The sequence below is a fragment of the Lissotriton helveticus genome, chromosome 4_1 (genome assembly GCF_964261635.1).
Source record: "Lissotriton helveticus chromosome 4_1, aLisHel1.1, whole genome shotgun sequence".
Classification (NCBI taxonomy): Eukaryota; Metazoa; Chordata; class Amphibia; order Caudata; family Salamandridae; genus Lissotriton; species Lissotriton helveticus.
In genome coordinates, this window is record NC_136063.1 from 968,280,757 (window position 1) to 968,308,488 (window position 27,732).

A 27,732-nucleotide genomic window follows, 5' to 3' on the forward strand; every position below is an offset into this window, starting at 1 on the left:
CCCTCCGTAGACAATCGTAGGCAACTCGGGTCGGTCTGGGGCTCCACTTCCCCACCCACAGGGTACAAGGTGGATTTACTCCAGTTAATCCTATAACCCGCGTGGCAGCCATATTCCTCAAAGATTCGCAATATTTTGGGCAGGTGACTCGGCTGAGTCTGTGGCATATAATAAAATATCATCCGCATATAGAGATATGCATTCTTCCTCCCAAAATCGGTACTCGTCTATAAAACCACCCAGCCCTTGGTAGGCTCGAACTACACAGTCCAACGGCTTCAATATATGGGCGTATTGCAGGGGGGACCAGGGACAAGCCTGTCTAGTGCCTCGCTGGATCGGCCAGCTCATTGAGACCACACCGTTGACCCAAACTCTAGCCTCAGGGGCATGGTATAGTACTGCCAACCATCCCATAAATATTGGACCAAATCCAAACGTCTCCAGGATGCACCTCATGAAGGGCCAATGAATGGTATTGAATGCCTATTCGGCATCAAGTTAAAGAAGCAGATGGGGGCTATCCCGACCCTGCACAGTGTCCATCCAATTAGCCAGTTGCCGTAGGTTAAAGCGTGTGGCTCGCTTCAGCATAGAGCCAGATTTGTCCCTATGGATCAGGGGAGTAATAACCGTCAACAGACACACCGCAAGGATAGTGGCCAGATTTTTCGTTTCAATATTGAGCAGTGATATGGGTCGATGGGATTCACAGTCTTCCAGGGCTTTCCCTGTTTTATAAATTACCACTACAGTAGCCATTCGGAGATCTTTTGGGAGACTCCCTTGTTCTTTTGATGTCTGAAACATATTGAGCAAGTGTGGGGCGAGCAGGCTATTATTTAATTTAAAGAAATCCCCCGGGAGACCATTTGGGTCCGGGGTTTTCCCCGACTTTTGGCGACCAATGGCCTCTGTCAATTCTTCAAGAGTCAGGTCTTCCTCAAGCCCGTCCCTCTCCTCCTGTGAGAGCAAGGGGAGCTCAATTATGTCTAAATATTGGGTTATTTGCAACTCACTGGCCTGCGATTTAGTTGCATATAAGTCTGTGTAGTATCGGGCAAAATCCCCAGCTATATCCCTGGGTGTGGTGTATGTGTGGTTTTGTTCTTGGATGGACATTACCCATCTCGACTCCATCTCCTTTCTGCCCAGCCACGCAAGCAATTTCCCTGCCCTATCACCTGTCTCGTACAGTCGATATTGGACTGCCAATTGTTGAGCCTTTACCGCTCGGGTTACTAACGCTTGGTATTCCCTTTTCGTTATGTCAATTTGGTGAAGGGTATGACTACTCTATGCAAAGGTTCCACTTCTTTCTAGACGTATCAGCTTACGTTCTAAGGCCTCTATCGCTAGGGTTTCTCACCTTTTTCTATGGGCAATTATATTTTGTGCTCTATCTCTGAGCACCAACTTAAATGCTTCCCATAAAGTGACTGCCGACTGCACTGAGCCTACATTTTCTTTAAAATAGAGCTCCGAGTTCACCCTGAGTTCTTTAGCGATTCCTCATCTTTCAAGGCCTATGAGCTCAGTCTCCAGTGTGCTACTTGGCTGTCGCCCCTCCCTCCCACCGTCAATAAAAGTGGTGAATGGTCGGAGATGCCCCTAGCTAAGCCTTCTATCCTCTCCACATGACCAATCTCTCCCGCTGGAGTGAAGAGATAGTCCAGTCTTGAGAACACCTTGTGAGCTCCCTAGAAATATGAGTAGGCATGTAGGTTTGGATGGTGCCTTCGCCAAGTCAGTCAGTCGGAGAACATCTTGGAACACAGCCAATGGCGTGGATCCATGGGACCCAGATCGCAATTTAGTTCGATCTAGGGAGAGTTCAATCACGTCATTGAAGTCCCCTCCTATAATATGTGTGGTGGGGCTGTAATGTAGTAGGAGCTCAGTCAGTTTATCTAGCGTACGTTGCTGCAGTCGTGGGGGAGCGTATGCACCAATGAGTAAAAACGTCTTACGGTTCCAAATTCCATGTACTGCGATGTATGTCCCATCAGGGTCTACCCATTGCTGAGTAAAACAAAAAGGGGAGACTTTTTGATGAGAATTGCCACACCCCTAGAATCCTTAGTAAAGCCTGCATGTGCCAGGGTAGTGTAGTACCCTCGTCCCAGGAAAGAACAACTCGAACCCATCAGGTGCGTCTCCTGCAAAAATATTATGTTGCGTTTAAGTCTTTTACGTTAATTGGCCACTAAACCCCATTTGATTTTATTTCCTAACCCATTGATATTCCATGTCAGTGCCGTGAACCTGCCCTCCGCCATTGCAATTTAGGTGTTGAATCAACCCATGCCCAGCCCTTCCCCAGAGGAGTGTCTACATCTCTCTTTCCCTTCTCAATCTCGGTATTCATGTAATCTAACTGGAAAAAACATTTCCCTCCCCCTCGCAATAAACAAATCCCACAACATTTGACAAAATCTAACATGCCCCCCACCCTACACTCTTCAGGTACCCACACCACCCCCTAATTCGTCAACATGACAACTCTGGCACGGGTAATCCACCAAGAGGTCTGTAGCCCCCCCACTCTCAATTAACTACACAATAATGCAGTAACAACACACAATATACTTCCCTCTATCAAGTCGATATCCAGCAGTAACCTCAGGCCAAGGTCTGCAAAATCTAAAAGGCCCTAGGATAGTCTTACTGTCTCTCTGCTGCTCTCCGGCCCCTGCATCTCATTCCTCTTGCCATTACTGAGCTGACTTTGCTGCTGGACACTTGCTTCTACCAGGATTGGGTCTGGAGCCTCCAGCTGTTGAATGCTTTCAAGCAGTGAGTGTTCGCTGTCCGGATCCACCGAATCCTCTCTCTCCGACTGCTCCGTGGTAACATATTCACTCGATCCACACACAGTCTGCGCGGCTGGCCCAAGAGTCATGTTATTTTCCAGATCCGAGTTTTGTGGTCTGCCCTCCCCGTGTTGCAAATATCTCAGCGGTGTTCTGATGGCGGGTTTCCATACCTTCAACACTCTCCTCTGCTGCTTCTCCTTGGGTCTTTCTTGACTGGGACCCCCCAACCTGAATGCCTGGAGGTCCGTGGTCTGGGACAGTCTACGCCCCAGGGAGGGTCGTTCTTCTGTCCAGGACCATGCTTCCTCTGGGGACTGAAAGAACTGTGTAGTACCTTGGAAGATAACTTTAAGTTTTGCGGGGAATAATAACATGTACTGAATCCCAAGTGATCTGAGTTTCGCTTTGATGGGATCAAAGGTAGGTCTCTGTTTTAGTACATCACGGGAGTAATCCGGGAATACCATTATTCACGTGTTTTCGTATTTGATCTCACCTTTCTTCCTTATCTCCCGAAGTATTAAGTCCCGATCTTGAAAATTTAGGAAACGGGCAATCAAAGGGCGAGGAGGAGCCCCTGGCGTTGGGTGGACATTTGGCATCCAATGCGCCCTTTCAATGACAAAGCAAGCCGAAAACTGCGCGGCAGGGAGGGCCTCCTTAAGAAAGGTCAGGAGAAATTTGCCTGGGTCTGCTCGCTCTGCATCTTCCGGAAAACCAATAAATCGAAGGTTATTCCTGTGGGCCCTATTTTTGGCGTCATCCACCCTCCATGCCACTTCTTTTATCAAGGTCATAAGTCCTGACACATATTTGTGCATGGTATGAGAGGTGTCCTCCATTTCGGAGATACGGTGTTCAGCATCTGTGACCCTCTCGGAAACGTTTCTTATGTTTTGACGTAGCAATGTGACCTCAGAGCGTATCTCCGCCATCTTCCCCTCCAGGCTCTCTCTGGATGCGTGGATTGCCTGCAGTATAGTGGCGTTGTCAGGGAGAGGTGGAGCACCACCCTCCGCTCCTGTTGTCGTGGGGGGCACCTTAGCAAATTGATCTAGTTTCCCCTGCCTCGACGACCTGGGCTCCTTATCTCTAGCCATCACAAGGAAGTCTGCTGCGGGGTGTAGATAGGCATCTTCCTCCCACAACAGTATTTAAAAGCCATAACCACCAATCCACGGGCTACCAGACGGAGGAATAGTCCCCAAATCGCAGGAGAGTGGGTTTGCAGATCCACCCATTTCTCTTATGTATTTGATATGGTGCTCACGGTGACATACTGCCCAGTTTCCCAAGCAGGAGCAGGATCAGGGTCTGTGGGTTCGCCATGCCAGGTGGGTCTCCGCCACAAGATGGGCACACCAACCCACAGAAGGAGGTTCATCTGCGACCAAGAAGTTCCAGATAAATGCCTTGCCCATTGGAGGTTTACCTTAAAGGGCCATGCCCGGCAACTAGATGAACCAGTACATGACCTCTAGGCGAGATTGTAGTGTCGCTGTCGCAAGTCAGCAGGGCTGTGGTTCCAGCCGTGTTCCCGCTTTCACCCCAGGGGCTCACCCTCCCTCGGCAGTTACTCAGTGAGGGAGGGGTGCAGGGGGACTCCAACCCTGTGCCCCCCCCAAAGTATGGCTGGCACTGTGTCCCCACGCCAACTCCGCACCTTTGAACCAACACGCACATGGTCTGCGCCGCCACTGCTCCCAAGTATAGTCATGAGGCCCCACGGGGGCTAAATCCGTCTCCTCCCACAGGGTCTGGGACCGCTGCTGGTAGCTGGTAAAGGATGCGGGCCGTCAGGAGGTGCTGTCTGGTTTCTCTCCACCGGCCGGCGTCTCTGACGCCGCTGACGGAATGCGGAATTCAGTCCATCCGATGCAGTGTTCTCCCGGCCAGCCCACTCTGCCTCCGGACGACCGGGTCGCTGCTCTTGCCAGGCGAATGCACACCAGCCTGCACCACAGTCCCAGGAGGGCAGGATCTACTCCCCGCAGTGATCCGGAGCCTCAGGATCAAGGAGAGCTCGCCCACTTTCTGCCTCGATATCCGGCCACTCGTCCTCTTACAGCTCTTTCCCAGAATTGGTGCGTCCCATCGGCTCTTAGCAGCAAGGCGCCATTTTGGGAGACACCTCACGGACCACAGCCAGGATGGGAAGAAGCTTGTATTCCCTCAGGAATTCACCGTTTTGGCTATGAGTATGTGCCCATAGTTTTCTTAGGAGCCTAGCACTGGTGCAGCCAAATATCAGGGTTGCCCACACAGCCTACTTTTGCTTCTGTCACATGCCGCTTCCTTCTTCCATCTAAAAATTCTATCTTTTGATTTCACTCTTGCTGGCTTTTTTTAAATCCTGAACCCTTATTTTTCACTTATTTCCTTCATTTCCCTTCCTCCTCCTTTTTCTCTTTTCCGCCTTTCTCTATCTTGCTCAAAGTCTGCTGATGAAAATAACATGTTTCATTGTCTCTTTAACAGTGTGTGGGACGCAAAGTACTAGAGGATGAAAAGTGAGTCATGTTCCCCCCAAAAAATGCTGGTACTTACCAACAGCAACCACTTCCACAAATTAAGCACTGAATTGCACCTACAACAGCAATCTGATCAAAGCATACAGCCCTCCAGTGTACTTCATACCTGTCCGTAAGTTGTTATGGGCCAGATGTACGACGTGCAATATATCGCCTAGCAATTTGCGAGCCTTTTGCGACTCGCAATTTGCGAGGCACTATTTTGCATGTACAACAGTCTGTTTGTGATTCCCAATGGGGTCGCAAATTACGAGGCTCGTGAATATTAATGAGCCTCTCACAATTTGCGAGCCCACTAGGAAAGATGGTGCCCTGCTGGGCTCAGCAGACCACCATGTCTGGGACTTCTTTTCAATAAAGCAGTTTTTTTTTAAAATGCAGACCATTTTCCTTAAAGGAAATCGGGATGCATTTATTTTGTTTCATTTTTTGGGACCACTGCCTGCCCTTAAAAAATATTTTTGGAGCCAGTCACAAAGGGGGGGACCCCTTACCATTTGCGACTCCATTACCACTCTCTTGAAGAGGGCGGTAATTTGTGAGTATTTTGCAACCGCAATTGCAGTCGTAAAACATTCACACATGGCTCTGCCGTCACTATTAGGAAGGGATTGTCCCTTCCTAATAGTGAGTCGCAAAACCAATTTAGCGACTCACAAATAATTTGTGACTCGCTAAATAGGCTTTGTACATAGCCCACAGTGATTTTGCATGCACAAACGAGCCGCAAACCCGTTTGCGCTTGCAAAATCACGTTGTAAATCTGGCCCTTATTGTTTTGGAAAATACTTAAGTTAACCGTGGGAGCCTCCATATTTGTTGGGCAGATTGAAGAAGGCCTTGAGGCCTCATTGTTCTGATGTCCTTAAGTCTATGCTGGACATTTTCTTCCAGATGTTCATAATGGTCATTTTTGAGACCTGACTTAGAGAACTTCACAGTGTCCAACATGGGCTCTCAATAAACAAAGATAGGGCTGCTGATTGATTAATTGATCATGCATGGAGGGGTGAATAATGATTTCCACTCACCAGCATGTGCTGTGAAATCACAACAGGTAAGGCGCATTAACTGCGTTTTCCTTTCTCCATCACTACCCTATCCTTCTGCATTTTTAAATATGTGGTAGTAAGTAAAGACACCACCTTTGACTAAGGCCTTCATTAGGAGTGATAAATGAGTCAGATTTTCCCCACCCCTGGATTTCAGGGGTACTGGTAACTCTGGGAGTGGGGAACATCCAGCCCATTACAAGCTGGACCCTCAGGGTTCACTATGAAATGAGGAATTACTGGTGGAATCATTATAAGCTGAACCCTCGGGGTTCACTATGAAATGAGGAATTATTGGTGAAATCAGTAATTTTGATTCCGATTCCCCTCAAAAGTCCTCATTTTGGGCAGAACTTTCACCCCACTGCTTTTCGCATCCAAAATCTCCAGGTGACAGATCTACAGAGCTTCTGCAGATCTCATAATTCTGATGGTGTAACCAGCCCCAACGGAAGATACCACGCGCAATGAATACCTAAGAAGGGGCAACTAATGCAATTTCAAATGTTACAAAAGGAACCGAAGTTACTCACAGGCCAAATTGAATTACTCTAGAGTTGATTTAATGTCCTGAAAATGTAATTTGCTTTTTTAGTCCTTTTTTATTAAGTTTCTAAAGATCACGATAAGCACAAAAGAAACAACTAGCCCCATGAAAAATATGCCACGATCGTTCTCCTGCATTTGAAAAGCAGATTAATGCAAGGACGTTCGAAAATCAAGTTAACCGCAGATGACAGTTTGACAGTATGCTTTTATGGCAGAGAACAAGCAGGCAACCATCAGCCCCAGACAGATACATCATTTTCAGTATGACTCAAGAATAACAAGTGGGAATAACAAAGCAACGTCAAATATATTAAAACAACTGATGTGTTGATTAGCATGTTCTCACCAGAAGCAGCGTTCTTTGATGTTCATTTGAGAGATGAGATATCCCACTTGTTTTAATTCCCAAAACGTGCATGTTCCACACTAGTCACTACCTTGAACCACATCATGGGTGGAACAGGGTGTACACAACTGACTACACATTAAAAATCACAGGCTGCGTGTGCAGCATAGGAGGCTGAAACTGAACACAGGCAGAGAGGTAAAGTAGGAGTGATCCCATGAGTCATAGAGTACCCACGGGGGCAAAAAATAAGCAAATTGGGTCAGATGGGTCTCTCCAGTATCACACTATCAAACAAAACAATGCATACAGAAACCGTAACACAACCTCTGCGACAAAAAATGACAGATTATAAATCTCCCCCAGCAGAAACTTGTATCGAGGAGGTAAAAAGAAAATTCTGACAATGATTATCATTTTCCCTGTGGTCTACATCATCAATATGTTTTCACTGTGCCATTGATCAGTTAATCTTCTTAGAAAGATACCGATACATTGGAAAAGGCCGCTGGCAGTCAACACGCCACTGAATCACAGAGGACCTGACTTTCTGCTTCAGTGGTGAACAGCAACAACCTCAAATGTATTTTTCTTGTCACCTTTCTCAGTTGTTTTTCTTTGAAGGTTGATATTGATGTGTTTACTTAGGCAATCCCCATTCCCTTGTTTCTGAATTCACCAACAGCATGTCTTCGTCCTATGTGATGTAGCACTAACACTCCTCTAGTAGTCATGAATGGCCACAAAACATAATACTGATGAAATTGCCCACTTTTTTCATGCAATTTTTCAAAACTTCCACAGAATGTTGGAAAATTGTGCTTTTAGAGTGAAATGTGGGTTTCCAGTATCTCGCATGACTTTTTTCATGCATCTGCGTACCTTGTGTGAAAAAGTCACACAAGATGTTGACAAAAGACTGGTTTCAGCAGAATAAATATCTTGGTGAGATTTATTCTGGCTGAGCCAGGATAATTTTGAAAAGTTTAGCATAATACAAAACTTTCTATTGAAGCTTACATTTTGCCCAGACCTAAAAGAGACATAACATACCACCTTACTATTTTTAATGTAATGCGCATTTATCAGGAGTTTTATATAACACCATTTGCCACAATGCCAAAACCTGAGTGCTCCTGGCCTTATGTTAGCACAGCACTTTCAAACATTACTGGTAATTTGTCATTCAACATAAAAAGTAATTACTTTCAGGTCAATCTGGATGAAAGATTGCTGAGTCGACGTGATGAGGGATACTTAAGGAAAGAGCCAATAGAACACATACTCAGCTCTTCATCATCAACCACATCAAATCAGCAACCTCATCAAATCAGCTAATCAGTTTGAATATATATTTTTTCACTTTGCCGTATTTGCAGTTTGTTCATTTTAGAATCTGTTTGTGATGTACTCTAAACTCATAGGGAGAAGTTTTTAATCAACAGGGCAAGTCAGAGATATGCAGTGGTCGCCAGCACTCAAGACAAATGCTCAGCAGAACGCTGGCAGAAGACTATGTGCACACAGGTGCACACACATCTTCAGATCAATCGTCACTTAGGGGAAAACCCTGAGATGCGCTAAAACCCAAACCAGATGAATTCCCCCAGGCCGCATGAAGTCATGCTGGTATTAAAGAGTGGATATTAATCCTATTCTCTAGAGACCTCCAGGGCCGCCTTTTTCTTCTTTGTTTGCCCAAGTTCACCGCAGAGGATCATCTCATTCAAATACCATTTTGTAAATTTGCATCATACCCCCCAGTTATCTTGGAGCACAACATTTCTCCCCATTAGCGGCATGAATTTTAAATCCCAGGACAACAGCATACATCTATTTTTCATAGCGCCTAGACACTTCAGGGTATTAAAGCGCTTTATAAATCTATTTTTCATTTAATTTAATAAATAGCACATTTCCTGTACAAAGCATTGTCTGCTTGAAAATACTGGGCCTCAAATGCTGAGGCAATGGACACAGTCTGGCAAAAGCCATCTACTGCATTTACTCACTCTTTGCATGAGCAAATTTAACAACCAAACCCAAACGGCAATCACGAGATCTACCCCTCCCACTATGAATTCTCCATTGGCACTTTCTACAGCCCCCTGATGACAGGGTACAGACCAAGAACTTCAAGAGTGCCAAAGGCCAAGAGCCTAGCAAACAACACCATGAAACCCAAGGCACACTGCACATATCTAACCCGGTGGAGGTGAAAGGATGCAAGACAGAACTTTACCTACAGAGCTCACTCTAGGAAACCCCACAATCCTGAAGACAAAGTTTGCATAATAAAAACTAAAGGTGGTATTTTGCACACCCAAATAAACTCATGATCCTCACATTACAATCACATGTGTTAATGCGGAAGGTCCCAAGACCCAACCTCCCCCTATGGATTCTGGTTCTTACAACCTTCAGATGACAAAGAAAAAAGTGGCTTGCTGGAAAGTCATCACACTATTGGAGACCCTCCAAATAGGAAACCCGCAACCTGCTGATGGTAATGTGCACAGTGTGTTACCCTGGTTTAGTTCAAATCCTAGATTCCATGTTGGCTCCTTTGTCCTCGTGGGTGCCTAGGTAGGGTTCAGTGGATCCCAAACTTGGTGGACATTAGGTGGCACAGTGGGAGCACCATATGAGGAATGTATGACGGTATTCTAAATGTGTTTAGGACGCATGCATTCTGAACCCCTTCTTTTGTTCGAACGCGTCTTTAGGGCGCATTTGTTCAGCACGCAAGTCGTTTTAATGACTTGCCTTAGGGGAGTGCTGGATGTTGGAATAATTTAATTTACTATTCCACCTCCAGTCTGCGCAACAGTAGGGAAGGTGTTTGACTTTCAATCCAACACCATTCCACCAATACGCCCCCTGAAAGCAAGTCATTGTTACCACATGCGTGATGAACGAATGCATGCTAATGCCGCGTTCGTTCTATTGATGGCACTGTCTTGGCAAAGAGTGATTATGGCTTCGTCCGAAAGGACGTTTCCCCTATATGAGATAAGAGACTGCTTTCTGCTGCAGTAACATCCACCATGCTTGTAAAAGATAAATACCCTTTCCAGTTTATAGCAATCAGAACCTCTGCACCCCTTGGAGAAAGGACGTAAGGCTGAAAGCTTGACAATTATTTGAACTCCCAACGGGCTAAACACTCCACAGTCACTTAAGGTGGCTGCTCATATGGCACTGTGTCCAAATAAAGCCAAGTTTCATAAGCACTTTCAACATTAAAGAGGTGGTTTGGGTTTAAATGCAGAAATACTTCTTAGATACTTAGATGTCACAAACAAAGGATTAGCTGGGATGATTTCACAAGACATCATTCAATCTACAACACTCCATTGTGCAATACGTTCAGAAAGGAGATATCTTTAGCTTCAATCTATATCCTATCTAAGTTGCTGGTCTCTGGGGTATAACACATGGGAGTACAGAAAAAATAATTACAAATCAACAGTACACTCTATGGAAAGCCAACGTGGAAAGCCAAAAAGATGTTCTTCAATGCTTCAGATTTGGTTGAAGAGTATGCAGAGCAAAGGAAAATGAACTGCATCTATGATAATTGTGCCACAAAATAAGAGCTTTTTTAGAATGAGGTGTCGACTATGATAAAGAAATATGTTGCACAACTCAGTTTTTACTAACCCAGAGGCCACACAGTTAGTGTTTGGAGATCCAACCCCTGAAGAGAATAACCAGGCAAAACAGGTTCAAATTGATGGAAATGCTGATGGATGCAAACAATACCATTTCATGGCCCTGGTCAAACAGGAATTCTATATATTGCATACATGGCCAGTAAGGGTATTGGTGCATTCTGGTTATGGAGCAGTTAGCTCATCTTGAAAATGAAACTTCTGGCAATGTTGCCACCTTCAAACCTTTGATAGGCTCCAGTTCAACGAAAGTCAGGTAGCTAAATTGACCAAGATCTGCAAAAGATTGAACGGATTAGACTTTAAAGGCAAAACATTGGATGCATCTTGTGGCTAGTATTTTTGCAACTGGTGTGGTATTTTGTGAATGGACTACATACTAATAAATCGGTTCGCAAAATGCCAAACCATAGTGGGTGGCAATTCGACCTACCTCATGAATATTAATGAGATAGGTTGCAAATTGTGATCCACAACAATCTACTGCCATCAAAGAGAAGGTGGCTTGCTGGGGTCAGCAGACCACCATGTCTGTGATTGATTTTGAGTAAAGCAATCTTTTCATTTTTTTTTAACAAATATAGCCCATTTTCATCAAAGGAAAACAGAATGCATAAATTAAAAGAAAAAGGTTTTCAAACATTTTTTTAAGACTAGTGAGTGGTCCATGGTCCGGGTTCCAGTTGCAAAACGTTAATGCATCCCAATCCCTCTAAATCACTATTTTGAAGGGGCATCTTAAAGACGCCCTCTCCAAATCTCGATTCGATATGTAGTCGCAAACCCATACTGTAATTTGGTAATGTGTTACAGAATCGCAATTTGTGTTTAGTGCAAACCAAAAGGCCACTGTGCAGTTACAAATAGCCAATTTTGCGAATTGAACCCTTTGTACTACTGGCCCTGGATTCCTTAAAAAATGACAGAACATTTAACCCCACTGGTAAAGACTTTGAAATCTGTTTTTTATAATATGAGGTTGAAATCACACACAATGTTCAACAATTGTTCACAATCAGTCCACATAAATACAAAGGATGCTTCTTATAATGTTACAATGGCAGGGGTTAATATGTGTCTCATCCTAGTGGCCTGCATGTGATAAGAGCATAGAGCTTGCAAACTACTTCTAAACCAACAACAAAAACTATTTGCATAATGTCTTTACTTTGTGAAACTAAGTTAAGTTCAATATGTTATCATGACAGGCTAGTAAAACAAATGAGCGTGTAGTGTAAATGTACCAGTGTTACTTCTAATCAATACCTTATAAAAGCGGTCATTGTTTTGGGGGCTGGATACGCATCACTCTCCTATACGAGCCCTCAGCCCACCATACACAAACGAGGCATGGAGAGGTGATATGCCTCGCTCTCCCTGACACCGGCCTGCTAACGAATGTCCCGCCCAGTTTCTCAGTTTGTCCCACCCAGTTTCTCAATTTGTCCCACCCAGTTTCTCAGTTCCTTCACGGGTGGGCTACTTAGGGTCTTAACAGAGACACAGAAAGGCCAGCCACCAGGTAACGCCTCTGCCACAACTTCACACTGTGAATTCCCAGTCGTGCAGCCAAACATGATCTATTTCAACAAACATTAGATGCATATTTCAAAATGAAAAAGACTTGTCTTCATAAAGATAGAGTTGCTTTTTTAAATAAAAAAAATTGAAACAATCTTCTGAAATATAGCTTAATACAGAAAACCACAATGCCGACCAAGTGTTAATTTGCCTCACTGATTCAAATGAAGATTTATGAAGTGCTTAGTTTCAGTGAAAACATAACATTATGCAGATTTTGGGTGAATACAATCACAACAAAGAACTGACTTTTCTCAGTAAAAGTTATTTTTAGACCGTCTGCAGATGCTCAAGAGAATCACACTGAAGGTGAAACAGCAGGAAATATAAATGTGTACATTTATTGTTCTCTTCCAAAGACTGATGACTTTCAGAGTTTTGTTTGCTTTCAGCCAATTATTGCTTTTGTAAGAACTTAGCAAAATAGTAGTCTGGCAGGGGAAAACTGCATCACGTGTAAAAGGAAAAGGAAAGAATCAAATGGACACAGTGCAGAAAAGTTTCACAATTCAAAGAAGAGAGGGTTACGACCCAATAAATATTTTTTTTATTCATTATCTTTGGTAACTCAAGACAAGTTGATGGGAGGTTTTAGGAGTAACCTTCAAAAATCATGCATCTAGCCTGGATGTTAACTATTGATCAAAACCTGTCACATTGTTGTGAAATTGTTACTTAGTAAGCCTTCTTTATGGCAATCCTTGTAGGCACTGCCTTATTAGTGTAACCGTCCAGCTAGAACATACCATGAATCAAATTTATGCACACCAGCTTGTGGATATTAATGGGAGGAAATGCATTTTAAAAATAAATTTGAAAAGTATTCTCCAGGAGAAAAATGTGGTAAATTGATTTCGACCATTTGGGTTACTTCCCATGAACAAGCATTGTCAAAGCCGATATGTCTGGCTTTATGCTAGAGGAAGTGTTTAGTAATAGTTGGGTATATTGCCACCAGGTGCGCTACAAAGAACCTTTAATAATGAAGCACATCTTAAACTACAATAATATGGAAGATGGGATTAGAGTCCCCTTACTGTGCAGACTGCATTAGCAGAGTTAATCTATACCACCAAAGAAGAGTTTTATTAAAAGGAGTCGGAGGTTGAAGTTGCATTGTAAATGGCACAATTCCAGATATTAACAGCAAGTATTGCAAAGTAGATAATTTTGACAAGGGGCCATTTTTAAGAAAGCCTAATTGGGTAACTGTGTTTACTTTGTGAAAAAAGTTGTACACTCCAACATGTTATGGTAACAGCAAAGTAAAACAAATGAGCATGCAAAGGTAATTAGTGAGATGCACTGTGTCTTTATGACAGGCCAAGGCATTCAAACAGCAGCACTTCTCAAACAAAAAAGACATAAACCAGCAATTAAAATGTCATTGTGTCAGCAAAGTAAACACCTCACTGAGCATACATTAACTGTGAATTATAAGCTGCACATCATGGGGTATCCGCAATCTTCGAAAGGGACTACTTGATAATATATCACCAAAATCTAATGGGACACAAAATGGCAATGTGACCATTTATTAATGGACAGGCCATCCAAGCATTGACAAACCACCGAAAAACACATCCGCTCCAGTGACTGAATGTTACTGACCCAAACCTCACAGTCTCTCTACTCCTTATTGGACTGTTTTTGAGGATTGGTTGCATGGGGGCTTGCAAACAGTTAAAGCTGTCAGTAGAAGTCAGTAAAAGGGATCGACCCCCAAATAATTTCCATGAAAAAAAAACCTTGCTTATTTTTTTTATCAGCCCTTATTTAACCTACTGCAAAGAAAAGTGGGATGACAAAGGAGCCAGACAATATCCCCAATGGAAGCATTCTTGCAACACCACACTGGGCCTGTTGCAAGGGTGCAGTACCGGGGTTCTGTAATTCCATAACTGACATTTAGATGGCAACAGGGAATAAAAAGCAAGAATCCAACTGTCGTCTGCAGGACATACGTTTTTTGAGGGTTCACATTCTACAAGTCACAATCTAAGCCAAAGGCATTTATGGCATATTTCATTTGGCAGTGGAAAAACTGCAGGCGCTCATAAATCTATATATTCCAAATAGATTTCCCACCACATTTTAGGCCTGTTTGCAATTCCAACACAAGACATCACCTGATCCATTGTGTAGGCCCCAATTCCATTCTTTAAAAGGAAACTACTATTGCTACCACTTCTGACTGCACTTACAAAGCACAATATACAAAAAAAATTCTCAATGTGCTTAAAGTTTACAAAATCAACAGAGAAGTCATGGTTCAGAAGAGACCTACATATTCTGGTGAATGGTTCAGTAGCTCCCATTGATTCAACTTCTACAGTTCCAATCTTAATATATTGCATATAAGACTATGTGAAATGAATCGATTAACACCGCAATATAAATCCGATGGAAAACAATTTCACAGAGTGAAACAAGATGAAAGAAAATCAAATGAAGAAGAGGACCCCAAGAAAAAGGAAGAAAACAGCCAACAAGCAACCTGCTGCCAGGAAAACATACTTACTTTTATTTAACAATTTAAGTTTTTCTACATCGTTTTTAAAGTATTTGATCTTTTCCAAGCCCACCAAAACATTTGATTTAATCTAAAACCCCAAATCCTATTAAAACTAACTTTTCATCCCAAGCTAAACCACTCTGTTTCCATAAACCATTGCACTGAGTTTTAACACGAGCAAACCATTCTCAGATTCAGCTTCCTGAACCTAGCAGCAGGCTTTGTTTCAAATGCTAGGGCTGTGTTGTATACTCCAGCTTACTCCTTACCAATATCTAGAGTTCGAACCGAATTTATGCAAAAAAGGCCTTTTATATGACAATTGGTTGTAAAGTACACCCAAATCAACAACCTGCAATTTGAATTATTTCTCACAAGGGAAGTTCCTCCCATTGTTCTCACAACATGACAACACTCGATTGATAAACACATTGTTTTATTCACTCGCTTCTATGTGCTTCTTGGCCTTCCTTCCTGATCATTCAGGGCATCACCAGCTCTTTGTTACCTGGGAGGCTACTAAAAAGTGCAGCAGACAAAATACATATCAAAATCAATAACTTAACAAGCATTGGCAAAGCCATTAGTTCTGGCATGGAGCGCCAGCCTTTTGTCGTTGTACTGTTTTTGAAAGTTTTATTGTCCGGGAAGCTAGCAGGTCCTCATCAATATAAAAAAAAAAACATTAGCAAAAAGCAAAAATATTTTTGGGGTGTCAAAAACGACTTATTGTCATAGAAGTCCCTAATACTTGTATTAACATCTTTGGGTGTGGGTGTGCGACCTGTGAAAAGGGAGAATGGTGTCACTCACAGTGAAGTTAGCTAATGACTGAAGAGGGCTGACTCATTGCCCCATGCTGTATGTTGTTGTGAGCAGAAGAAAAATGTAAATGACGCAATAACAGAGCAATGGATGAAGAGGGCTGGCTGAAAGCCACTATAAGTTAGAATGCTATATATGATTTGAGCAAAATCAACAGTTCTTGGATCAAGATGGACTTTAAAAAAAAATCAATCTTCACTTACACACAGCCTGCTAACTAATCACATGTGTTAACTTCATGTTAGACTTCATGTTACCAGATAGTATAACACAAGACTTAACTTGCTCTTTACAATAAGCATCGTCTTGTGAGAGAAAAAAATGCCATGTTAAAAGCAATCTACAACTTGCAATAAATAAGATAAAAGTCAGATTAAAATAAATTAAAAGTGAATAGTCGCTGCCTGAAGCATGGTGAGGTTAATAATCTACTCATCCTTCGATCCTGTAGTCCATGATCAAAATCAAATCCCTGAACGTCATCATGGGCTAAGCAACTCGTCATGCATACATTTATAAACATATAGCTTTAGGCTGCTGGCACATGAGATACTCTTTACAGTTGTCGTGTCAAACTTGCAGCTAAAATCTACACACCGTAATGAAAGGTTGTGCCATTCAAAGTATAAAGAAAACACTATACCCCGCAAAAGTGAAACGTTGTTTTGCTTTACGCAGCAATTATCAGTACATATATGTAGGTAAAAGCGTGTTTAAATGTGGCAACACGTTTATTGTAATGGTCATGAAAGTAAGGTTACAAAACAGTTATTTAAATAACCTTGAAAAAGGCCATTCGCTTGGTTCATAACCTGTAGCTGAGCTGAAATACATCCTCCCAACTGATGGGCCAGGTACATGTAGACCGCTTCCCTTACATTGCGGCAAATATGAAAGGTTTCAAAAGCCCCATTCAAACATAAGCCTGCAAGCACAGCAAATACCTTATCCCCATCTGCTAAACTCATTGCAATAGAAACCCTAAAAACACGCTTACATATAATCCTTCGGCCTCCCCCTTTCTTTCCCAACACTTCCAACACCCAAATGGGCATGTCAGCACCCGATAACTGCAGTTCAAGCCCATGTTTTCATTGGTCTTGTCCAAAAACCACTCTTGGCATGTCCATTTGTTCACGTGCTACTCCCTCCGCCGCGCCCCACGCGGGGTTCTATAATATCACAGCGCCACAGGCTTCTGGGTGGAGTACGTATATGGAATCATAAAAAGGATTTATAATTCAAGCAACATATTTCCATTACACCCAGACACTGTCTTCGGAAGTAAGAGATTTGAAGGCCCAGCACTGGAGTCTTAGCACAGCAATAGCAATTAAAATACACATTAAAACACCTCTGAAAATGTTTATTTTAGAGGGAAATATACTTAATGAATTGCACAGTCGACGGACTGAGGCCAAACTATTCCACCAAAACGTTCTTTCAACCCACAAAATCTGGAAACTAAATTAGAAGTGGATTTTATGTCATTTGAATGCTTGAAAGCCCGAATCATTGCCTCTTTTAGCTGCTCTTTCAAACAGTTACTACTGAAGTAAATCAAGGCCAGTGGTAAGACCTCGTGCCCAACGTACCTTCGCTGGTAGCTGCATTCTTGAACGCTTTGGTTGGAGTGTGATCTGTACTTGAACTCACGTCGGATGAGATGCTTGAGCTGCCTTTGCCTAAAAACACAAGAAAAACAAAATGGCGTCAGTGAGATTCATGGTTCTCATGACCTTTGCTTGTCATTGACTGCTGGACAGTGGGGAAAGAGTGCATACATGCATGGGTTGACAACACACCAGTAAAACAAGCCTAATGAGCTCACAATTTAGGGGCTGGAGCAAGGGAATGGCGATAATCCTCTGAGTACAGGAAAAAGGTAAGCGGGTTACTCTTACATGCACCTTTGCCCATACCCGCTTAACCCAACCCACCCAGCTAATTAACAACCTCCCCTGGCTGCCTCTGGAGGGCACCAACCCCCAAAAAAAATCCTGGGGAAGAGCTCCTCCCCAGGCACCCATTTTTTAAAGGCTTGCTAAAAAGGTGTGCAGAAAAGAAGTACAGTGCAGACAAAGGGAATATTACTGCTTCCTCAAATGTTTGTCTCAAAAATGGGAGCTGAGTTTCCTATGAGTTATAAATAACTGCTGAACGCTCTGCTGTATGAGCAGGCCAGACACGCGGTGCACAAATGAAGCTCAGTCACAATTCTCAGCTATCCTGTGGCGATTTCTTCGCGAGGGCGAGGGGGTGTCGCCCCCACGCCCCCCCAACCACTGCAGTGGTGCTAAATGTGAAAAATAAAATGGCAATTGCCATTTTATTCTTCACGTTTAGCGTGCAGCAGCCTCCAGCCAGGATAAATGGGGCTTGTCCTTCTCTGCTGCCAATTGGCAGCATAGAGGTCTGGAGGAGCAAGATGGACCCTCCAAAGTATGCATGTCAGTTTGGCCGGCCCTCTTGAGCCAGCCAAAGTGACAAGCACACTTTGCAGCTCTCCACACAGCTGTCTTAGATAGCTGGGTGGACACTAAGCACATGCCTAAAGGGCCAGAAGGAGCGCCCAGCCAGGATGCTCCATCCAATCTTGGTGCTGCTCTCATGCTGGTGAGGAGAGTAGCTCCAGGAATTGGCTAGTGGAATTTCCCGGAGGCTGGACCCCCCAGAGCTGACAGAGGAGTAACTGAGGACGACATTGGACGTGCAGCAGGCACGGTAAGTGACTTTATTTTTTATTATTTGCCACTCACCTTGCCTGCATGCACGCACCCACCCAACCACCCACCACGTGCATATACATGCCAGCCTCCACTGCAGTTAGCTAGTATGGTCTAAGCCTCGAGCGGTCTTGCAACTCTTTATTTATAACTCTGGCCGCGCCCTGTTGCCAGGGCTACGTGCATCCCATTCGGAGGGTAAGGAGTCACCTGCACGGGCCGGGTGGCTCACTACAATAACCACACAGACGTTTTCTTCACCTTCTATTACTGTTCTATATGTTTGTGAGCAAGTTAAGGTTTTGTGATTTATCTATTCAAAGCTTAGCATTGGGGTGGATGACACCTCTCTTCAACCATACCTCCAGCTTTGGTTTGGGCAGCAGATGTACACTCTTAAATATTAAGTATATCACCCAAGCTTAAGCTGACAAGAAAATAACTCAATCTTGTGAAAAAGTAAGAGGGCAAGACATGTTTTCCCCCATGGCATCAGCAATGCTCTCAACCTTGAGTGGCCAGCTGCAATTCATCTGGTTGTTAGCTTTTAAAAGTACATTTCTTGTCTTTATATGGATATTATTTCAGTGAATATACTGCTGGATGCAAGACCATACCACTTGCTTTCATTCAAAGTCACTAGCGGCTCCTCTGCTATGGCGGAGGAGCATCGACTCACTGTTTTTAAGCAGTTCGAAGTAGAAACATTAAATGGTAATAACTTTGAGTAATTATCATTTTATGCTTGTGCTGCTATACGGGTGGGCGGGGCTGCTCAGCTCGCAGGGCAGGGGAGGAGTGGTTAGCTCACTCCTAAGTGCACATGACTGTTTGGCTGGCCCTCTCAGACCGCCCAAAACTGCCACTCACACTTTCCCTGTTCTCCATGTAAGCTGCATTACAGCCTGTGTGGAGAACATACCCAGGCCCCCATTCACTGGCTGAACATCGAACCAGTATGCTCTGACCAATAACAAAACAGCGTTACAGTGTTGTGATTGGTCAGGGGAGCCTGGGTGCTTACCAATCACAATGCTGCATTGCAGCCTCGTGATTGGTCAGTGGGGCCTGGCTGTGCATCCTGTTCCTCGAGTTCGACGAGGAGAGCAGGAGCAGAGACGCAGAACCCAGCCTCAAAGTAGGTTTATCTTTTTAGAATTTTTTTTATCTTGCGCACCCCCCCACGTGACCACCTTCCCCCCGCCGCCCCCTTCCCTCGCCCACACTGCCTAATCACGAGCCATGCCCGTCGCCACTTTTCAAAGTGGCATTTATTGGTCCAATCCAGTGCTTAATTAGTGTTGGACCCAACACTAATTTATTTATTTAATTATTATCTTTTTCATAAATTAAGCAATTTTGCACGCCATGTCGCTCTCAGCAGATTAATAATCAGAAATCAAAGGGAAAATTAGCGGGGCGTGGCTTACGCACCGACGCGAGATGGCGGCTCTCCCGTGAGCTCCGGAGAGACACGGACTCCTCATGCTTTTCTAGCCCTATTTCTTCTTGTTTGAGGCTGGAAATCTTCATATTATTGCAGCGGAACATGTGCGGCGGCGATTTCTTGCGGTCCTGAAGCCCCAAACGCCGTTTCTGCAATTTGGTGAGCCTTTACTTCCACAACGATATCGGGACGCGGGCGGCCGCCATTTTGAGCTGCTGAGCCCGCGTCTCTCGTCAGGAAGTTACCGTCGCTTCAGGCAGACTCCAGAGCAACTTTTACTCCATGCTTCACCTAACCTGCTTCCCTTCACAAGGTATGGAGTCCTCTCACCACAGGCTTCTCCTTCTATGAATTACTTTTTCATACCATGAATTTTTACCTGAAGTAGGTGAAGACCGCCATTTCCTCTATTTTGCTGCGAAGGTGTACTGGGTTCCTTCATCTTCAATGCTGTAATGTGGTGTTTCAGTGCTGGCTCTTACCCCTATGATTTTTCATGAACGCTTTGCTGTTATACTATCTTTATCACCTATTTTGGCTTACCTTACCTTGCTAGCTTGCGAAGCCTGAATGGACTACGCCATTTCACTACGTTTGTTCGTGGTTTTACTCGAGGTTCTGGAGCAGGCTTTCTGAGTCCTTCTACTCTTCCTCTTTGTGGATTTCCTTCGCGCTTGGTGACTTTTTTGCGCTGCCTCCTCGCAACCATCATCCTTTTCACTCATTTTTCTTCTGAGTTCCTGGTGTGCCCCTATATTGACATAATGACGCATGTCACGGGCAGCTTGAAGTCGTCGAACACAGGAACCACGCCCAAGTGCCTTAAGAATGACCCCCCTTCTCCGATTCGCACCTCTCAAAATCCTATTCTGGACTCCATCCTAGAGGAGGTCCGAGGTCTCCAACCCTTTATGTCTGCCACCAATGAGAAACTCAAGCAGATTGAAGAGAGATGGGTTGTTATGGAAGGCAAGGTCTTGAATCTGGAACAGCGTGTTAGCGACATTCAAGATGTCTCCACAAAGATACCCTTCCTGGAAAAGGAAATTCAACAGCTCAAGTTACACACAGAGGACCTTGAAAATCGCAATCGTAGGAACAACCTACGTATTTACGGAGTTCCGGAGAATCTTGAGGGGTCTGACATGGTGTCTTTCATTCGTCGACTTCTACATGAGCTGCTCGACCTTCAAACAAATGCTCATCCACTAAATATCCAGAGAGCTCACCGTCTTGGTCGCCCTACTTCTAACTCCTCAAGACCTCGGGGTATTATCCTCCTCTTCCTCGAGTTTACTGAATTAATGACTGTTCTCAAAGCTGCCAGGCTCAAACATCGTCTTGTGTGGTCGGGTCATAACATCTTTATCTCTCAAGACTTGTCAAATGCCACCAATGCCCGTCGTAAAGAATTTCTAAATCTCCGCCCTCAGATGAGACAGTTAAACATTCAATATGGAATTCTGCATCCTTGCCTTTGCAAAATCACCCACAATGGTCGTACCCGCACATTCGAGGATCCTCAGAAGCTGCACGAATACCTGCAATTTGCCTCTTCACCTAACATGGATGTTAACACCTGATGTCTCCTATAGGCATCTTTTGTTTCTCCTTCTCTGCTAGTCTTCTGCTGAATTCTTGTAATATCTTTAGCCTCAACATGTTTTCCTTCTTTATGTTGTGCCGTTCCTGGTTTTTCTCTTTCTCTCTCCTGGCGTTCTGAGGGGGTCCGCTTCTCCTTCGGCGTCTCCTCGCTCCAGATGTCTTGGTGTTTTCTTTCTTCTCAGATCTGGCATTCTTGCTTTGATCTGTCTACTTATTCCTCTTCCTTCTTCTATCTCTTTTCTCTCCTGCTCCTAGTTTCTTTTTTTTTGTCGTTGTTCTACCACTATGTAATTTTGTTCAACATCTCTTTCCCTTTTCTTTCTTTTTTGACTGTTCTATTCCTTGATTTTTATTTTCTGTTCCTTATTAGTTCGTCTTTGGTACTCTTTGGCATGTTTTCTCGAATAAATGTACTTTTTTCGAATAATATTTCCATCTCTAATGTCTATGTTTTTTATCTTTTTTATTTTAGTCATTCTCCTGCAGTGTGTTCACCCCAGATGTTCGCCCCCTTCCTCACCTCCCATCATGTGTAATTTTGTCACGTGGAACGTTCGTGGTCTGGGTCACCCCGTCAAGCGTCAAAAGGTACTGTCACATTTATCCAAACTTAATTCACAGGTTGCCTTTCTTCAAGAGACCCACTGTACGGATTCTGAATCCTCAAAGCTCAAAAGACAATGGGTGGGTCAAGTGGTTTATTCTCCTGCTGTTAATAACAAGGGAGGTGTTGCAATTTTATTTCACAAAGGTTTATGTGTCCAAATTCTCTCCTCCAAAGCTGATACTGAAGGCCGCTGGGTTATGGCTAAAGTTGTTATCCAAAATAAGACACTGGTTTTTCTGAACATCTATGGTCCTACCCGCCCTTCTCCTGAATTTTGGAATGAAGTTAACGTTCTCATTTCCTCTATTGACTGTCCCAATATTGTTGTTTCTGGTGATTTTAACCAGTGGTTGGATCCCTTCTCTGATAGACTCTCCTCCACTAAATTTCGTCCTGACAAAACTCACAAATGTTTCCAATCTGCCATCTCTTCCCGTCCCCTATATGATGTATGGAAAACTTGTAACCCTGATACTTTGGAATACACGTTTTTCTCGAATGTACATCATACTAGATCTAGAATTGATTATATTCTAGTTAGTAAATCTCTCCTCCCCAGATTGCATAAATCTGAAATTGGGTCTATTTTTATTTCGGACCATGCCCCCGTTTTTGCAACCCTTGATCTTACCCTTCCAGATTCAGTCGTTGGAAATTCAACACCTTCCTTTTGTCAGATGTTGTCTTTATGAAGGAGGTTCAAAATTTTATAGCTGAATTTTTTACTTTTAATGTTCCCACGGACACATCAATTCCAAATAATTGGGATGCCTTCAAGGCTGCCCTGAGAGCTTTTACGATCTCGTATATGTCTCTAAAAAGAAGAAACTTAATATCTCTAAATACTCGGAACAACTTACTTCCATTAAGAAGCTGGAACATTTGTATTTCTCATCTAAAGATTCTACAGCCCTCCATAATCTTGTTAAAGCGAAATCCGAGCTGAATAAAATTGCTACAACTGAAGCATGTAACACTTTATTAAAAATTAAATCTAAGTTTCATGGAGGTCAGAATAAGGCTGGTAAAATGTTGGCACATTACCTAAAAATCAAATCTGAGCGTAAAACTGTGGGCCCTATCTTGAATGACTCTACAAATTCATTAGTTACCTCTGATGAAGATATTGCAGAGGTTTTTCACACCTACTATCACAATCTTTATACTGATGATACTCATCCCACCGATCAAAATTTATCTTCTTTTTTTGAGAACCTCCCCTTTCCTCCTTCACTCCCTGATGAATTCGATCAATTAGAAAAGGATATTACTTCTCAAGAGATACTTCTGGCCATCAACTCCCTAAAAAAATCGAAAGCTCCCGGTCCTGATGGATTGCCAATCGAGTTTTACTCTGCCCTCCATGCTACTTTTGTACCTAAATTACTACAACTGTTTAATTCCTTCATTGCTGATGCTAAGGCTTCAGGTTCTTTCTTGGATGCCCTCATCGTCATTATTCCCAAACCGGATAAAGATCATTCCCAATGTAAAAATTATCGCCCTATTTCCTTGATCAATTATGACTGTAAAATTTTTGCCAAAATCCTCGCTTCTCGTCTTGATTCTATCATCCCACTTTTAATTAAAACGGACCAAGTTGTATTTGTTAAAAACAGACTTGCTGCTGACAATGCCCGTATGTTCGCTAATGTCATTTCCCATAGTAAACACTTCAAATCCCCTCTCGCTGCCTTATCCTTAGATGCGGAGAAAGCTTTTGACCGCATTAATTGGCAATTTATGTTCCGCACCTTGCAATGGTTTGGTTTTGGTCCCTCCTTTATTTCCTTAGTTAAACTCCTATATTCAGCTCCCCGTGCCAGTATTTTTGTCAATAACCAATTTTCTAGATTCTTTCCCTTAGGTAGAGGAATGAGACAAGGGTGTCCCTTATCTCCGTTACTGTTCATACTTTGCCTTGAACCCTTTCTTGAACGTATTCGTTCTAATCCCCAAATCACTGGTTTTAAACTTTCCTCTGTTGAAACTAAATTGTCTGCCTATGCTGATGATATTTTAATCTACATGTCTAATCCTGTTACGTCTCTTCCCCCATTTCTGGACGAAGTCCTCCTTTACTCCTCAGTCTCTGGGTATAAACTCAATTTATCTAAAACTGAAGTACTTCCCTTAAACTCTACTTGTTATCAATACATGTTTTCCTCCACTGACTTTGCATGGTGTCCCTCCAAAATCAAATACCTGGGCATTTGGTTCTCATCATCCCTTATTGACACTCTTAAAGCCACATTCGCATCCCTCACTCAGAAAATTCAATCCCTCCTTCAAAGCTGGTCCCCTTTATTTTTATCATGGTGGGGTAGACTTGATACCATCTATATGATGATCACGCCTCACATATTATATACTGTATCAATGCTCCCCAGGAAAATTCCTAACATTTATTTTACTCGTTTGAACTCCATTTGCTCCAAATTCCTGTGGAACAACAAGCACCCTCGTATTGCCTTACATAAACTCATACGCCCTAAATTGGAAGGCGGGGTTCGTTTTCCTCATTTCAAGCTTCATCACTCAGCATTTCTCATTAAGCAGTCCTTTTCTTTAGCATTTGACTTTCACGACTCCCCGATTCCTAAATGGGTTACCTTCGAACGGTCATTGTTACAAGGTTTTTCTTTTCAACATACTGTTTTTATGTCTAACTGCTCGTTTTTATCTAAGCATTCAGTTTTAAAATACTCACAAACTCTGCTGCATGACATATTTGCTAAAGACTTCTCTCCACTCCAATGTTTTTTGTCATCTTGTGTCTGGTATAACAAATTCCTCAAATATAAGGGCAGATCTTTTTATTACAAATACTGGAAAGAAAAGGATATTATCTTTGTTCATCAGTTCTTTGCCAAAAATGCCATTATTTCTTTTTCTGAACTGCAAGTTTTGTATAATCTACCCACGTCTTTTCTCAAGGAATATATGATTATTACTAATGCTATAACTTCATACTTCAACCTTTCCTTCCTCTGATATTCTACCGTCATTCTCTCCTTCCTCCCCCCTTTATCCTTTATTTTCCCTACGTCAACCTAAAGCTGCTCTTGTTTATAAATTATTGTCTTCAAATGTTTTGGAACGTCCTAAGTCAGCAACTGAGCTTGCTTGGGAATCTGATTTGTCATTATCTCTTTCTGTTGATGAATGGAATTGCATTTGGACCAAATTGTTTAAAACATCAGTTGCAGCTCGCATTACTCAATCATTATATTTTATCTATCATAGATCCATTCTCACCCCTCTTAGTATTGCTAAATTCTCTCCTTCTTCTAATATTTTATGTTGGTCATGTTCTTCACTCCCTGGTACACTCAAACATCAATTATATGAATGTCCCTCTGTTTTAGTTTTTTGGAACTCTGTTTGGGGTATATGCATGCGTATATTTCATTGTTCTGTTCCCTTATCGTTCTTGAATGTGTTTTTAGGATCTGCTTCTGTTGATATTGATATTGCTCCTTCTAGTGTTAGATTACTGGATCTTTTTATTGCTATTGCGTTTAAAGTAATTTTATCTTGTTGGAAGGATAACTCCAAGTTATCTGTTCTTACTTGGTGGAACTTTGTTTGTGATGAACATAGGATTTCTATTGCCTCCTCCTCTTCTGTCTCCTCTAAAGTTAAGTCTGATCTTCTTTGGCTCCCCTTCTCTACCTATCTTTCATCACCCCCTTCTCTCTGATTGTTGGGCCTGTATATCTACTGTTTTTCTTCTTCCCCTCTTCTTTCTTACCCTTTCTTCTTTCCTCTTCTCTCTTCTTACTCTCCTTCTATCTCTTCTATCTCTCTATCTTTTCATTCTCTCTTTTACAAATGAACCGTTATTTTGTTGCTTTTTCTTTGCATCATATATGTATCACCTGGTTCTGCTGTACTATTATATTATCTTTGTATTGTACTTTCTTTAAACAAATAAAAATTTCTTAAACTGAAAAAAAAAGGGAAAATTAGCTTGTTTTAGCTTCCCGAAGAGGATCCCTCCATATCTCAACTTAGTCACATTAATGGGAGCAGGTGTGAGGGCTTGCACAAAGAGTACAAATGCTGCTCATCAACCAGTCAATGAGATTTTTTTTTATATAGACCTCGTCAGAGATCAATAATATAAAGAGTGTACAAAATCTATGCAATAAGTATAACAATTCATAAACTTGACTTCTTTAAACCAGTGGTAAAAAAAGGTTTAACAAAGGTAAACAGATCATTGCATACAAATACATTTGAATGTAATCTAATTAGATCAATCAGATCATTGGGTTGATTGAGTACAAATGGTGCTCGTGATATGTGCAGAAAATACACGTTTCATAATCGTCTTCCCTGTTCCTCACACTTTTACAAGGCAACATATAGCAACCATGCCTGTGCTGTTATGCCAGTCCTACTAGTACCATACTTGGTAAGATGTGCGAGACTGCGACGCTCCCAACTGATATTTGCCGTGATCTTCAGGACACACGTTTGAATCTGGGTAAGGCTAATTCACCCTTCACTCCTTCGGAGGCCGTCTAAATCCACCACCATTGAATCGAGTAATAGTGACACCTTTTAATTATATTTCTTAGCAATAGCAGAAGTGATCTGTGCACCACCACGTAGAAACAAGTTAGTATAATTTATGTATTGGGGCATCCCAGAACTATACAAAAAGGACTCCGCGAGTAAGTAAGCGCTACAAAGCCTTATCAGTTGTAGATGGCACACAAAAAACGCTGATAACAACATTACCAGTTGTAGGTTCACATAGTCACTATTTCACCAGCACCTGGTCGCCATTTCAGTGGCACGACAACTGCGCCAATTGTTGCACAGTTATGAGATGTTGCATCGATCCAATAGTCTGTAAACTTAAAAACAAATATTTCATGACGTTATCACCACAGTTTGTGCGCAAATGGGGAAAATTGGGTGTAATCTGCCAGCCGTTTGCCCCCCCTTGTGCGTCTCACCGAGCGACCGTTCCAACATTATTTGCTTTTACTTTTACTGTTAGTATCAGTTCACACTTGCCTTAAACTCCCCTTCTTTGAGGTACCGCGGTAGGTGTCTGGAATTCCCTAGCTTCCATAATATGCAACGCGCCGCCGTCAAAGGAGGAGAAACAGAGCTAACCTTTAAAGCAACAGCTGAGCTGGCGTGATCTCTAAGGGAGTCAGGTTTTTAATGGCAATAAAAAGCCTTGCAGAGAACACCACTACTCACACATAAAAGCCAGTTCATTAGTCCTGCGTAATTTAATGTCACGCCTCATTACGCGCAGAGCACTTGCTCAGAGGCACACGTGTTGGTGCCGATGAACAATTCGTCTCAGACTAAATACCTGCAGAGGCCCTGCCTTGACGTGTTTTGCGTGCGCACGTATTCACAGCGCAAAATGTGCGGTCACCTTTGACCTGATTTTGATATTTGGAGTCAAAGTGAATGTAGATGCACCCCA

The 27,732-nt window shown here is 42.9% G+C and overlaps 1 protein-coding gene across 2 annotated transcripts in view; it reads right to left on the bottom strand.

Annotated features, from left to right (window-relative positions):
• The window catches only part of FBXL7 (F-box and leucine rich repeat protein 7), a 736,049-nt gene that overhangs the window by 436,269 nt on the left and 272,048 nt on the right, over window positions 1-27,732 (bottom strand). For both annotated transcript variants that reach the window (XM_078685724.1, XM_078685723.1), the window contains exon 2: window positions 17,485-17,574. In XM_078685724.1, coding sequence (XP_078541850.1) covers window positions 17,485-17,574 — 90 coding nt within the window. The remainder of the gene's footprint in view (window positions 1-17,484; window positions 17,575-27,732) is intronic.